Below are 16,305 nucleotides of genomic sequence, written 5' to 3'. Positions count from 1 at the left end.
TTTAGTCATGCTGGCCACATGGCCCGGAAAGCTGTCTGCGGACAAACACCAGCTCCCTTGGCCTGAAAGCAAGATGAGCACCACACTCCATAGCTGCCTTTGACTGGACTTAACCATCTAGGGGTCCTTTACCTTTCCACACATACCTGGTGATGAACAGGATTGTGCTGTGTGTTTCACCCTTCACTACAAAATGGGATTGTGAGGCCTGATATGCTTGTTATTATTTATCATGTATTAAATTTGCACACCGGCCTGTACCCAGAACTCTCGGAGCAGTTACAACATAAAAACACAATATAAAAACATGCAATACATAATAAAAACAACCCAACAAACCACCCCCCATCCCCACGTGATGTAAACACACAAATCAGCTGCAGTAGAGGATGTATGCAGTGAACTGTCCCATACTACAAATACATGCATCTCCCTAACTGTGCGTTCTTCCTGTCCGGTGTAACAGAATAGAGTCCAAGGAGCTGTTTTCGACTTTGTCACCCAGCAAGCCTTTGACATACTGATCATGCTGCTCATCTGCCTCAACATGGTGACTATGATGGTTGAGACGGACACACAGAGCAAACAGATGGAAGAAATCCTCTACTGGATCAACCTGGTCTTTGTTATCTTTTTCACATGCGAGTGTGTGCTGAAAATGTTTGCCTTGCGTCACTACTACTTCACTATTGGCTGGAACATTTTTGATTTTGTGGTTGTCATTCTCTCCATCGTGGGTGAGTATATGGGTGTTTTCTGCGGGGCGCACGCAGCGCAAAGGCCTGCGCTTGCGAGAAGAGAAAATGAGTAGATGTGCATCGGATTCCGAGTAAACTTGCATAGGATTGTGCAATTAATACAGTGGTACCTCGGTTTTCGAATGTCTCCGTTGACGAACGTTTCAGTTTTCAAATGCCCTAAACCCAAAAGTAAATGCTTCGGTTTTTGAATGAGCCTGAGAAGTCGAACAGGAAACGCGGCTTCAGTATTGAGGCTTCCATATTGAGTTTTCGGTTTTCAAACGTTTCAGAACTCGAACAATCTTCTGGAACGGATTGTGTTCGAAAACCGAGGTACCACTGTACTGCACATTGACTTATCACTGCTTCCCAGCTTGTAAAATCAGAGCTGGTCAGATTTCTGTGGGGAAATAGTTTGGGAAGGAAGTTTGAGTGGGGAAATAGCTGCTTTCCACCCACACGCACACACCCGTTCTTCTGCTTAAACTCTGAAAATTTCTAAAGTTGCTTTCATTTGACTAATTGCATTTGTACCTATAAACTACCCTGCTCCAAATGGTCCTATGCTGGATCACAAAAATATGACGATTAAAAACAAATGCAGATTAACATACAGTAAGCATAATAAAACTAAACCACAAAACATTCTTTGTTCTTGAAGGATAGCCTTCTCTCATATGAGTCCACCTTCATATTAAGAGCTCCCTTAGAGGCCCCACACTGTGTGGTGGCTCTGTTTTTAATGCAGTGGGCATTTATGCAGGGCATTGTCAGTGGTGGCACAAAAGGTGTGAAAATCTCTTTCTAGGGATTGCCTTGCTTCTTCCTTGCTCTCTTTTAGACAATTGGCCAGTAGTTCTGTTGAGCATTTGGGGTTCTCTGAATGACCTAGTTTTGTTCCATATTTTCTGCTGCTGTTGGCAATTGCCCAGAGCGCCAGCGCCTACTTTGAACATGAAATTTGGATTGTTGCTGTTTTTAACATTTTGTTTTTTGTCTTACCGATTGGTACCCATTTAGAGGATTGTTGAATAGAAAAGCAAGGTATAAAAGTTGTTGTTACACGGGGGGGGGGGGTTACACACACACACAAAAAACGGATGTTACATCTAGCCTGATCCTAAATAACAGAGCAAAGTAAACAGAAGGGAAGAGAGATTATACTATTTTATGATTCATGGGTTATAACGAGGCAATAAGCACCGCCTATCATTTTATAATGGTCATAATAAAAAGATGAGGTGCCCTTGTAAAAAGAAATTTGTTGATATGGCTCATGGGCATTTTGCAAAGACTCAAATACTAAGGATATGGAGATAGGAAGGCTGCCAGTCTCAACGAACCTAGTATGGCATTTCCCTCTCAAATATGGCCAGTACTACCTGCTTCTGGGCAAATGGTATGTGATTACTTGAAAGAATTGTAACATTATTTTTCTTCTTTCCCCCAATCTCATTTAAGGTATGTTCTTGGCTGAAATCATAGAGAAATACTTTGTGTCACCTACTCTCTTCAGAGTCATCCGCCTGGCCCGTATTGGCCGCATCCTGCGCCTGATCAAAGGAGCCAAAGGGATCCGCACCCTGCTTTTTGCCTTAATGATGTCTTTGCCTGCCTTGTTCAACATTGGTCTCCTGCTCTTCCTAGTTATGTTCATCTTTTCCATCTTTGGGATGTCCAACTTTGCCTACGTCAAGCACGAGGCTGGCATCGATGACATGTTCAACTTTGAGACTTTTGGCAACAGTATGATTTGCTTGTTCCAGATCACTACCTCAGCTGGGTGGGATGGTTTGCTTTTGCCCATCCTCAACAGGCCACCGGACTGTGATTTGACTAAGGAACACCCCGGGAGTGGTTTCAAAGGCGACTGCGGGAATCCCTCGGTGGGGATCTTCTTCTTTGTTAGCTACATCATCATCTCCTTTCTGATTGTGGTGAATATGTACATTGCCATCATTCTGGAGAACTTCAGCGTAGCTACGGAGGAGAGCGCCGACCCGCTGAGCGAAGACGACTTTGAGACCTTCTACGAGATCTGGGAGAAGTTTGACCCCGACGCCACGCAATTCATTGAGTACTGCAAGCTGGCAGACTTTGCTGACGCTTTGGAGCACCCTCTCCGCGTCCCGAAGCCCAACACTATTGAACTCATTGCCATGGACTTGCCGATGGTGAGCGGGGATAGAATCCACTGCTTGGACATCCTCTTTGCCTTTACCAAGCGGGTGCTGGGTGATAGCGGCGAGCTGGACATCCTGAGGCAGCAGATGGAGGAGAGGTTTGTGGCTTCGAATCCATCCAAAGTGTCTTATGAGCCTATCACGACCACACTGCGGCGCAAGCAGGAAGAGGTCTCTGCACTGGTCATCCAGAGGGCGTACCGGGCTCGCTTAATAAGGAGGGGCTTTATTTACCGAAAGAACGTCTCCAATAAGATGGAAAACGGAGGGACAAACAGGGAGAAAAAAGAAGGTACCCCGTCCACAGCGTCCCTCCCATCCTATGACAGTGTGACAAAGCCCGAAAAGGAGAAACAGCGAGCCGAGGAAGGGAGACGGGAAAGAGCGAAAAGGCAAAGAGACACCAGGGAACCCAAATATTGAGATGATCCGTAACATTAATAACTCTAGGAAAAAAAGTATGAGCGGAAAAAGATTGTTTACAAACTTCCCGATAAAATATATATCAATAGTGAACAGCTGTGGAGACACTTTACCTGAAGATCCTATACCAAACATAGTCTGCTTACTGTGTGACCATGTTGCATCTCAAAGCAGTGATCTACCACCTGTTTAACGGACCCATCTAGGCAAATATATTAAAAAAAAAGGAAACAATGCAAAGGCGGGGTAAAAAAAAAAGGATTTTATACTGTTTGGGCAGGTGGATACTGCATGTTCCACATCAGTCAATGCAACTTAGGACAAACAAGCAAAATAAAACACACACACACACACACACACTTAAGGAAAAACAAAGAAACCTGCTGCTTTAGGATTCGTATATATTTTTTCCGAAGCAGCCAAAATGGATTTTATTTTTCTCATTTTATTGAAAGGAAACCCAGAACAAACAAACAAACAAAACCCATCACTTGGAAGGGTTGGGTTGCTCATGCAAAACTAGATTTTCATACTTGACATTTAGTTTAAGCACCAAAAAAACAAACAAAACAACAAAAAAATTAGAACAAGGGGGAAGACAAATTGAGCTACGACAAAAAGCTGAAACAAAACGACACATATTTAGCCCATGTCATTTAATCATCATAGTTCCTTTGGTATTTATTATCTGCATACTTCTTTATTATATGGGCTTCACCATGGTTTGGGAGATGGGGATAATCAGGTGTTTTCAGCCTGCCAAAACTCGCTCAGGCTGATTCCAAAAATAAAATAAAATAAAATTGTGCTCGTTTCAATGCATAGAAATGATTTGCATGATGGCATGCTGTGATCAGGAATCATGCATGAGGAATCATAAAATCACAAGACACTCAATATGCTGTCCAGGCCTTGTGTTAAGCCATATGTTTGAGGCACTCCACTGACTACGGCACACTGTATTGGGAGAGTTACTCTTAGCTATATCTATGCCCGTCTGCCAAGTTACCAATCCTTAGATCTTTCCATGCACCTCCTCTAGGAAGAACAAAAATGTGAAACCAACCGACGGAGACCTGTTGATGTGTATGTTTATTCACCATGCAGCCATATATTTTTTGCACTTTTTAAAAGAAACAGCAAAAACAGGAAATGCTGCTCTTAAAAGCCTTCTGATGGAAAAAGACCATGCAGCAATGGTTTCTTAATACAATGTCGCTGTCAAAGAGTGCTTTAGGGCTTCAAGAAAACCCACCCGGTAGTTTTGTTTCCTGCAATACTCACAATTACTCTTTAGCCTCCATTCCGCAGTGTAGGTAACTTCCCCCCCCCTCCCCTGTTAGAGATGAAAAAGTGCTATCGGAAACAGCACGTTATCTTTCAAAGGTGCAATTTTCAGCAGTTCTATAAAGCAATTTTATCGAGGAGGGTAGGGTTACGATAGGGAGGTTTACAGCACTGTGTGCCATATTTACATGCTGACAGTTGCGTCCTTTGGGATCATTCTGATGCAAGGAACTCAACAATGGGGTACAAGCTGATTCCCAGAAAAGTGGCCTCTACTTAGCGTTCTTCCATTGACAGATTTCCTGCAGCTTGCAGTCTTGACATTGCACGGTTTTCTTTGCTTTTTGCATTTGTTTGTTTATTTTTTTTACAGGAAAAGCAAACCAAAATGCTAGCAACAATAACCATAATGTTATAAACCAACGTTTAGTAGAACATCACACGTTTGATGAGCAAAGTAGCCGTGTGGCATGGGTGCAGCGCTGAGAGAGAAAGTGTCCTATATGTCGTGTGCCTTCACCAACTTTGCATTTCATCCCACATTGTTGTCATAATTTTAACCAGTCCTGCAAAATTCAGGTAGGGATGAAAGAGCTACCTCTCAACTAGTCTTAACTCTAAATTGACGGGAGTCTCACCCTGGGGGTGGGGGTTGGGGGTGGGTGGGAACATAATTTTTGTGTTTCTAGTTAGTACCTGGGCATCTCAATATTTTGAACTGTTTCATTGTGTCACCTTCAACGAGTTGATCATACTGAGAATTCAGTTGTGTGGGTTTTTCTTTGTTTTTTAAGGGCACAGGCTTGTGGAGTAAGTTCTCGCTGATGGGCCAAAGGTTGTATTGCACTATAACCAAGACTCTGTTCCATCATCCAGCTTAAAAGAGAAGGCATAGGCTGCTATGAATCGTTTAGAATGCCTGGTTGCAAAAAGGGAGGTGTACTGAACTTTTTTTAGGGCGCGATGAAAGAAAACAAGCTGTTTGAATGTGGACCAAATAAATTGTATCTATAAAAGGGCAAAAACACACACACACAAAATAATCACTCAAAATATTCCAAAAGCAAAACAAACAAATAGCAATGCCTTTTAGATAGCTGGCAGAGGCTTGACCTATAGAATCTCGCAGCCTAGATGCCCGCAACAAGGGTCATGTAGAAAGCAAGCCATTCGATAGACATCTGTGCCAAGTTGGACTTTTTAAATGCATAGTCTAGCTATCATGAAATCAGTGGAAGAATTCTGCTGTACCAGATACCACAAGGAACAAAACATTTCTATCCTGTTAGACTTACCCCACTTACTCCTACAATGTGTATAATAAAATAAAAATAAAAAAATACATGCATATGTACAGGCAACATTGTAAACAGCACAACAACAACAAAAGCTGAAAAATGTGGTTGAACTTTTTAAAAGAATATTATAAATACTGTAATATATCATTTTATTTTATTGGCATGCCTTTTTGTAAATAACAAAGGACTACAAAAAATTAAATAGAATGGCTTCTGGCGTATGCCACTGTCCATGTTTAATTTTATATCTATATATAATACATTTTTTTCTCTTTCTTTTTTCCACTTTTGAGACAATGTCAACTTATGTATATCCCCACAGGGGGAGGAGATAAGGCCTCCCAAACGGACACAGAGCAAAGCTTTATTGCAAAGTTACCTTTACAACAAACGGAAATATTTAGACTATATTTTGGTTCTGAGGTGCAATATATTTTGACCACTTCTATGCAAGATTTGGCTAAATGTCATAATTGTTCTTTAGCTGGACTATTGTTCCATATGGAAAGCTCGGTACATGTAGTGTTTGTGCTGTCAAATTTTACTAAGCAATTTTTAGTAAAAATGCCCTGCAATCTATATTTACATTGGGTCATTATTTAGCGATACTTGAACTTTCTTACGTTACACTAGCTTTACTAACAAATAAAAGTTATTAACAAACAGCTTCAGAGCTGAGGGCTATGTCCTACTAAAGTGAATACTTTTGCTTTTTCTAGTTGCTACACTACATTTCTTTTCTTTTTTTTCCATTTCTTTTTTGGGGACAATTGTTTAAACAAATGGCCAAACTTCACAGATATTGTGGAACTTGCTCCGTAATTTTATATGCATCGTAATTTAAGCAAAGCGTAGAATATTGGGGAAATCTTACTCAAAAATTAACAATCACAAAAAGGTAGTTTGAGACATACAGACAGCATATAAAGATATATAGAATCAAAGAATTTGGCAATAAAGAAAGGAGCCTATTAGTTTTACAGGCATGGCCAATGCTTTTTCGAGAAAGCATTAGAAAATTAGAAATTAGAGAAATCTCAAAATCGTTGAGAACAGTTAGAAAATGTACATCTAATTTTGATAGTGCTGATTTTTAAGCTCAACGTTTTGTACTCCCCACCACCACCAGAAAAGGTGCTGTATAGAATTTTGTTGAAATGTTGTTTTTCTGAGAATATTTAAATTAGTTTTTGCTTTTATGTTCATTTATTTATTTATTTATTTTGGAGTGGTAGAATTAGTAAGAAAAAGCAATCTGCCTTTCTGGGCTGTCTGATTAAATGAGCAGTGGAGATTTCTAATCAGCCAACAATGAATGGCAGGTGCTTTGTGAAACTGACATGGAAGATCTTCAATCAAGTCGCAACCAAGGTTGAAAAACACTCATACATCAAGTCATTTGGCATAAATACTATGGCTGGGCTTGCAACTTCTCACAAACTCATGCCACTCCAACCATCCTCTCCCTCACAAAAAACAAAACCAGAACTTGAGGGTATTGTTGTTAATACAATTGAATGGTATAAATGGCGATAGGCCTTGGAAGAAAGCATAATTTCAAGTCTGCATTTATTTATTTTTTGAACACGTATAATTCTGACAATATTCTTTAGAACAGTGGTCAGGTTGTGACAAGTTCCTATATCGAAAATGCTTGATATTTTAAAATAATATGACCGACTTCCTTTGTTTTCCTTCTTCAACTACTTGGATTGTTTTTACGAAGACTCCAAGAATTCAAGTTTTCCTTAACCAACAGACAACTTTATGATGCAGAAATGCTTAGTAAAACTATGTAATTGAGAAGATAATCAAAACTGACTTGTGCATGAAGGGGGAAATCTAGAATTCAAAATACCAGTGTTACAGGAAGTATTGTTCTGATCACTGTTGTCACTTTTATCTGTGGAATTTTTCTGGAGGGTATTATGTAAGGAAATCCTGCTTCTTTTACTCTCGACACATTTTATTATTGAGGGTTTAGAATAAATATTACTCCTAACTTCAAATATTTCTAACAGTGCAAAAATGTGCAATCCAATCTCTATATTATTGTTTCACTAGGAGAAATCAGGAGCTTTTCATAAAGTTAGAAAGCAGAAAATGTTTTGCTCTTCAGGTGGGAAGTTGCATCGAGATACATATGTATATCCCTGTTTTTGTCTCTCTATTTTGTAAAGACATAGGGCAAAAATGATATTGCCCCAGTTTCACCCTACACCCAATCCTCCCATTTAAACTTTTAAGATAAAGGGGAAATGCTGAGGAATCTTAAAAGATTCATAGACCCGTTAGAATTTGCATATCTGCCGTAATCCGTCTTGCAAGTGCAGATTGCCAGTAGTGAATTATCCTTGGGGAGAAGCCATTATTCAGTGGTAAAGTACTTTATTTTCCTACAGAAGGTTATAAGTTCAGTCCTAGACTAAGGTTACCAGACGTCCCCATTTCCCGGGCACAGTCCCCAGATGTACAAATCAGTCCTGATACAAAATCCATTGAAGTTGAAAAGTGTCCCCGGATTCACTGAAAAAAATCTGGTAACCTTATCCTAGACATTTCCACATAAAAGGATCAGGTAAGATGTGATGTAAAAGACCCTCTGCCTAAAGTCTTGGAGAGCTACTGCCACCCCAACTAGAAAACACTGGGCTAAATGAGCAAATAATCTGACCCCATATAAATTGGCTGCTCCTTATTAGATAGCTTGGTGGCTCATTGTAAGAAAACACACTTTAATGAACTATGTTGCTGCCGCTGCTAGCCAAAGAACATGAACATTCCCAGTTCAACTGCACATGGGAAAGTTGGTTTGATGTGTGTGTTCTGCATTTCAGCGGTTAAAAAGTTTCTGTAGCAATCATATTAACTCCTAAGAATGTAAGGGAACTGGGCCTGCTAGGTTGAGAATTAGCATGCAGTTATTCTCAAATAGATAGTTGTGGCAATTATCAAAGAAGCAGGGTCTGGCCATCCAGAAATCGTCAGTTATGGTTGACATTTGTTTCTTGCACTGATAGACTGTGCAAAAACCTTTGGTGATTCTCTGAAGCAAAATGCTGTTGACCTAGTGCCATCCTCCAAAACTTTGTAATTCAAAGTTCAGGAAGCAAAGGCAAAATCTTGATAGCTTGGGCATCTGGCCAATAATTTTTAGTTAAGATGCCAGCTTGAGCATTGAAAAATAGAGATTCGGTTTTATTTTTATTTTATTTTTTACTCTGATACAAAATCCCCTGTCGTACAGGGTACATTCAGGTACAATGAACAGGCCTAAATGTGGCCCAGTGAGAATGTTTTCTTGGGCCGAGAGTCTGATGCTTGAAATTGGTTGCCTCATGGCAACCAGTACAGGGCAACAGCGTGATCTGATATTCGTCATCGATGAACTGAAAGGTGGCTTCCTGTACAGGACCAAGGGGCCGCTTCATATTTCATGTTGTATTTTCAGTATGAACGTAGCCATGTTTGAAAACGAGGCATATGTGACCTCTTACGTGTTTGCCGGCACACATGCAAGGTTGCGGTGCCACTGTGGCTCTGAAGCATTGCTCAGTCTCCTAAGCACCAGCTGGTTCGAAAAGCCTGTCTAAACATAAGAAAGTTCACATGCACCTCTGGGGGGATGAATGGAGAAAATAGCCTGAACTGGCTCTTATGAACTGGAGAATGACATGAAAGTGAAGGGCTCAGATATCATGGTGATGAAGACCGTAGATAGATGGTAGTTTGAAACCCTCTGGTCTCCATCACCATGTTGAGGACTTCAGTTTCAAGACTATGCACCAGCATGAAAAGGCCCTTACCTGGGGATTGCAGGTAAGCACTCACAATCATGTCCCGTCCGCAACCTTGGCCTTCTTCTGCTACGTATGTTATTACTCCTTCCAAGCCAGAAGGTTCTCAGGTTGATACTGCACTTGCCTTGGTACAGGAAATGGGTAGCTCCGTGGTCCTGTGTGTTCCATGTCCTCTCCTCCTTTTGCCGTCTCTTGCATATCGGTAACAGTCTCTCCGTAAACAGTATGTGCTAGGGCTTTAGCTGCACATAGGTCAGTGGAAAGCCACTCCTTGACTTATAGCAGTTCTGAATCCATCCACCGGACGAAAGTAATATGCCTACGCTTTGCACTTTAAATAATTTGTTCCAATCAGCTGCTTGTACATTTCTCTCTCCCCGCCCCCACTTTTAAATCTTTCCATTTAAAGGGCTGAGATGCGACACCTTTCCTTCATCCGCTAGCTATGACTCCCCGGTTGCCAGGTGGTTAAGAGGAAAACAATTTTGTATTATTATTGTGTTTCTACAAGCTCACAGATTATTTGGGGAATCACACCCATGCACCAGTCTCCTTGTCTGTTGTGTGAGGCTTTGTTTTGTTTTGTTTTTATTTTTAAAAAAGTGAGGTGGAACTGGGGCATTGAAATTTGCTCAGAAAGTGGCTCGTTTGATGTGGTTGTGGATAGTTGTGCATGCCACAGGTTCATTTCTCCTGTCATAGTTTTGTGGTTTGGGTTACATGTTTACCCCCGTTTTCCTCCCACAGTTCAGAATATATGGGATCCGGCACACTTGCAGGCAGAGGAATTCACTGCACTAATGAATAGCAAAATAAACATTTTGTGTTTCAAAAGTTACAATGATCACCTCCATGTGAGGGTGATGGGACTACCCTGAGTGAAGAAGCTCTAGAAGGTGAATGGACCGTCATTCATTAGAAGAGATCCCACACCCTAATTAAAAAAAAAGACAAAACATTAATCCAAAAATTGTGAGTCTCCCTTAAGTAGTGAAAGAGAGAGAGACTCTACTATTAAACAAGTTTGGACTTTTGTGATGTAGGACGCTTCCAGACAGGTTCTTATTATGGGATGAGTGCTCCTCATGCTGACAATTTTTTCACAGTGCAATACTAGCCCATGGTCTCTCCACCCCCTTTTCCTTCTGGTGTATCCTTTCCAAGGAAAATGTGATGTTAAAAAACAAATCTGTTGCCAACATCCCATCTGCAATAGTAAGTCCCTATCTGGAAGCACATATAGAGAAATTCAACAAGGAAAAGTTCACCAAATATCCAAAGTGGCTGAAATTGGCTTGGAATTATGTGTTGTCGCAGATACATATATATCCAAATTTTGTCGTAGGTTGATGCATGTTGCATTTGTATATAGAGGGGTGTGAGGGTGTGAATGTCTCTAGAAAGTGCATTTTGTAGAGGAGGGGATAGAAACTGATGCTTTTCAGGTGTTAAGAGCTGAATATTGAAAAACAGAACTATTGTGATTACTGTTTTCAGCTCCACGGCTGATCTGATGTGCGTGCGTGTGTGTCCCCAAACTTGGGAGAGTCACCTAACCTCTCTATGTGCCTCAGTTTTACCCATCTGTAAAACGGGTAATTACCTACCTCACAGGGGTGTTGTGAGGCTTAATTTAATTCACGTCTGTTCAAATGCTTTTCTGAGATTCACAACTGCAAGTGCTGTTTAAGTGTGTATAGGGCAGAGCATGGACTAAGGGGAAAGCATAGTGAGATGGTGCCATTAATGCTGCTAATTAAGAAAGTCACTGCTATCGCTTCTTCCCTCCCTCCCCCCCCCCCAGCAGATATCAGGGCAACTATTTTCTTGCTGCACTTTGCTTGTTCCCCATCCTACCCCTCAATAATGTCTTTATTTTCAGCCCCTTTAGACCCTAACCCAGTAGATTTTATTCTGCTTTAAGACACACACAAATAAACAAACAAAACAAAGCAAATGAGGAAAAGGAGGAGTTTTGGGGAGGGGAGAAAGAGCATGTGTGTGGTTTTTTTATATTAAAAAAATACCTACTTCAACAAAATAGCTGGGATGAAAGATGAATACCGTCTGACTTATTTGATTTCCTTTGTACTGTACATCTTTTTACTTTGGAATTTGCAATAAAAAGGTATGTCCATCTTGTTTTAACCTCTTCTCTTGGATGAAATGTCATCTGTCCCTCTTACTTAGCGGTCAGCGCCATTCCTTGCTGTCATCCTAGCTTTCCTTCAAATCCGTGTTCACGGTAATCCCCAAGGCTGCAAGCAATTCTGAAGGGTTGGCTCTGGGCTCCATTAGTTCAACTTCAGTGCCACACTTGCAATGGAAGCCTGAAATCGGGACCAAGTTTTCACAGTGGCTTCAACGGGACTTGACTGCATTTAGCTGAGCCTGGATCCAAAAACCAACCCCTCCCACCATCCCAAAAAAATCAGCAGATTCCAATAAATTCACTAGTCTCAAAGAAAGCAGCCTGATGACTACAAGATGGGACTGGGTGACTAGAGAAAGTGGCTTCTTTACTCTTCTGAGTTTCTGGTGGGGGGGGGGGCGTTGAATCAAGGTTTCCCCAGCCTTAGTCTCCAGGATTCTAACCCCAACATCATGCTGGCCCTCAATTAGCGTAATAGTTTGAAATTCCAGAGAGCTGCAAATTCACGGTGTCCAACAAAGCTTTTTGCTTTTAAGAGCATCCTGTCCAATTTCTCCTGTAGAATCTGCTTCCACATGCATTGCATGCTGCCTTTTACATTCAGGAGAGCTTCAAAATTTGCAGGCAGTGCAGCACTGCAGCGGAAATGCTGCTAATGGGCACATGCAAGTCAGCCTGAGCCTTGGTCCCTTCTCCATTGCGCAACGATGACACAATTCTTCAGCCTCTCCGAGGATTGCCACATCAGTTAGGGGCACATTTTCTTCTGATGGTGATGCCCACATACGGCGCACTGAGCAAAAAAGGAGAGGCCCAGCAACATCACCGGACACACCAGTCTGTTAACATGGATTGTTCTAATTGCTGGTAATTGGTAAAACAGTACCGGGCAGAGCTCAGACGGTTTGACTGGGAAAAACTCGGATGCCGACACTGCCTCCTGTTGCTTTGCATGGAAGCTGCACACAACATTAGCGCATGCTGCTCAGAAATGGCTCCTTCCCGCTTTTCTCTTCCTTTGCTTGTGCATTATTTCCATCCATAGCATGGGCACACTTTGAAGGAATCTACAGAAATTGCTCCAAGCATCAAAGTTATTTAGAGAAGGGTCTTTAGACAAAAACATGCTATAGGCCCTTCACATTGCTGAGCTTCAACTCCACATCCCCCCTTGTTACCTGGCTATGCTTGCTGTGACTGATTGGAGTTGTAATTTAGCAACAGCTGGAAGGTAAAAAATAAAATAAAAAGCACAACAATGGTTGCACCCATTATAAAGGTAAAGGTACCCCTGCCCGTACGGGCCAGTCTTGACAGACTCTGGGGTTGTGCGCCCATCTTGCTTAAGAGGCCGGGGGCCAGCGCTGCTCGAAGACACTTCCAGGTCATGTGACCAGCGTGACAAGCTGCATCTGGCAAGCCAGCGCAGCACACGGAAATGCCGTTTACCTTCCCGCTAGTAAGCGGTCCCTATTTATCTACTTGCACCCAGGGATACTTTCGAACTGCTAGGTTGGCAAGCGCTGGGACCAAGCAACGGGAGCGCACCCCGCCACGGGGATTCGAACCCCCAACCTGACGATCGGCAAGTCCTAGGCGCTGAGGTTTTACCCACAGCGCCACCCACATCCCAAGGCACCCATTATGGTCTGCTGCAATGTTCCGAGAAACCCAATAAACCAATCAAGTGACGGTAGGAAAAGAACCTAACAGATTAGCCTAGTGACAGTAAGAACAGACTGAAGCTCAATCCAGATAAGACTGAGGCACTGTGAGTTGGTGGTTCCCTAAATCAGATGGGTGGGATGTCACCTGCTTTTGATGGAGTTACACTTCCTCTGAAGGACCAGGTTTGTAGCTTGGGGGTACTCCTGGATCCTTGCTGTCGCTCGAGGCTCAGGTGGCCTCAGTGGCCCAAAGTGCCTTCCATCAGCTTTGGCTGGTGGCCCAGCTACATCCCTATCTGGACAGGGATAGCCTAACTACTGTTGTCTAGGCTCTCGTAATCTTAAGGTTAGATTACTGCAATGCCTTACATGTAGGGTTGTCTCTGAAGACAGTTTGGAAACTTCAGCCAGTGCAGAATTCTGGGGCCAGGTTGCTAACCGGGGCAAGACTGTTTGAGCATATTACACAAATCCTGGTCCGACTGCACTGGCTACCAATTAGTTTCTGGGCTCAATTCAAAGTGCTGGTTTTAACCTATACAAAACAAAACAAACTCCTTCCAGTAGCACCTTAAAGACCAACTAAGTTATTTCTTGGTATGAGCTTTCGTGTGCAAGAAGTGTGCATGCACACAAAAGTTCATACCAAGAAATAACTTAGTTGGTCTTTAAGGTGCTACTGGAAGGAATTTGTTTTGTTTTGACTATGGCAGACTAACACGGCTCCCTATCTGTAACTTAACCTATACAGTGGTACTTCAGGTTACAGACGCTTCAGGTTACAGACTCCACTAACTCAGAAATAGTACCTCGGGTTAAGAACTTTGCTTCAGGATGAGAACAGTTTCAGGTTAAGAACAGACCTCCAGAACGAATTAAGTTCTTAACCCGAGGTACCACTGTACAGTACTGTAAAGCCTTAAATGGCTCAGGACTGCAATACCTCAGGGACCGTCTCTTTCCACATGAACCTACCAGGACCCTGTTAACATCTTCTGAGGCCCTCCTTTGTGTGCCTCCTCCTCAAGAGGTGCAGAGGGTGGCGACCTGAGAACAGGCCTTCTCTGCAGTGGCACCCCATCTGTGGAATGCTCCCCCCAGGGAAGTTTGACTAGGGGCCAGGCAAAAAGGTTCCTTTTTAACCAGGCCTTTTGTTGTTTTGACTGACATCCTATGCCCTTTTAAAATGTGGTTCTTGTGGGGGGGTGTTATTGGGTTGTTGTTTTTATTTTGATTACATATATTGTGGTTTTATATTTTGATTTTGTTCTGTGAACCACCCTGAGACCTCCAGGTATAGGGTGGGGTGTGTGTGTCACACAAGCCTTTGGGAGGTGCAGAAGGCATCAGAGGAGGGAAAGAAGGAAGGAAAGGGACAGAGGCAAGTATTGCGCAAAGTACTCCTATCATTAGGGATGCGGGTGGCGCTGTGGGTTAAACTACAGAGCCTAGGACTTGCTGATCAGAAGGATGGCAGTTCGAATCCCCGCGACGGGGTGAGCCCCCGTTGCTCGGTCCCTGCTCCTGCCAACCTAGCAGTTCGAAAGCACATCAAAGTGCAAGTAGATAACTAGGTACCGCTCTGGCAGGAAGGCAAACAGTGTTTCCGTGTGCTGCTCTGGTTCACCAGAAGTGGCTTAGTCATGCTGGCCACATGACCCGGAAGCTGTACACCGGCTCCCTCGGCGAATAAAGCGAGATGAGTGCCGCAACCCCCGAGTCGGCCACGACTGGACCTAATGGTCAGGGGTCCCCTTTACCTTTACCCCTATCATTCAAAGCACCCCAGGGTGCTCCGGCACTCTGGTTGAAAACCACTGTCTAAAACCATTGTTCTACCCACCGGGCTGCCGGACTATCACCTGCAGCGACCCCAAACCCAACTTTGGGAGGTATCTCCTGAAGAGCGTTCCCAAGAACCAGCACCTGCGCTTTGAGGGCTTCACTGTCACCCCTGGAGAGGATCTGTGTGTCGTTCCCAAAGGTTCCATGGACTTGGTCATGCGCACGGTGGTCCTGTGCTTAGTGACCAACGTCACGGCCATCCTCAGCCATAGCTGTCAACCTTCCCTTTTTTGTGGGAAATTCCCTTATTCCAGCACCGTTTCCCACTGCTTCCCGCTTCTTAGATATCCCGTAAACTGTCCCCGGGACAGGTGAGGCTGCTGATCCCTTATTTTTGAGGCTGCTGATCCCTTATTTTCAAATCTGAAAGTTGACAGCTATGTCCTCAGCAAAGTCCAAGGAGTTCTCAGACCAGGGAGTGGGAGGCACAGGGAGGCATATTTGAGCCCCACACCCCAAGTTGATGGGCATTGCCATTCAAACGGTGGTGTGTGCGTATAGCGATGAGGAGACATCAGCAAAAGGGCGGAAGCTCATGCAGAAGCTGAGGGAGCCTTCAGGTGGGAACTATTTTCAGATGACATCCAGCCCTGCCCCTTCCAGGAGCGGCCGTTGCTCGCTCTCTCTCGCGCGCGCGCTTGATTTGAACGTGAGGCGACGGTTGGCCGTCACGGGGGGGGGGCGGCTGAGGCGCCACTTTGCTGGCGGCCCTTGGTCGGCGGCTGAGGGCCTGGCTCCGGCCCCTTCCTCCGAGATGGTCGGAGAGGTCGTGCTCAACGTCTCTCGCCCGTCGGGTTTTCCCCGGCTCTTTCTCGGCTCAAAGGCAGAAGGGTAGAGGCGAGGGCCTTCGCCGCCTCCGCCTTCCTGAGGTGACACAGCAGTCGTACATCGCAGTGGCGCCTCCCCATCT

At 43.5% G+C, this 16,305-nt stretch overlaps 1 protein-coding gene across 1 annotated transcript in view; it reads left to right on the top strand.

Annotated features, from left to right (window-relative positions):
• The window catches only part of SCN8A (sodium voltage-gated channel alpha subunit 8), a 103,189-nt gene extending 91,305 nt beyond the window's left edge, over positions 1-11,884 (top strand). Inside the window, exons 26-27 of the mRNA XM_081898495.1 lie at positions 467-737; positions 2,202-11,884. Of these exons, the coding sequence (XP_081754621.1) occupies positions 467-737; positions 2,202-3,346 (1,416 nt within the window). The 3' untranslated portion in view covers positions 3,347-11,884. The remainder of the gene's footprint in view (positions 1-466; positions 738-2,201) is intronic.
• Positions 11,885-16,305: the final 4,421 nt, after the last annotated feature.

The sequence above is a fragment of the Podarcis melisellensis genome (genome assembly GCF_964234715.1).
Source record: "Podarcis melisellensis genome assembly, chromosome: 2".
In the NCBI taxonomy this organism is placed as follows: domain Eukaryota; kingdom Metazoa; phylum Chordata; class Lepidosauria; order Squamata; family Lacertidae; genus Podarcis; species Podarcis melisellensis.
The sequence above is the reverse complement of the archived record's forward strand: the minus strand, read 5'-3'. Positions and strand labels throughout refer to the sequence as shown.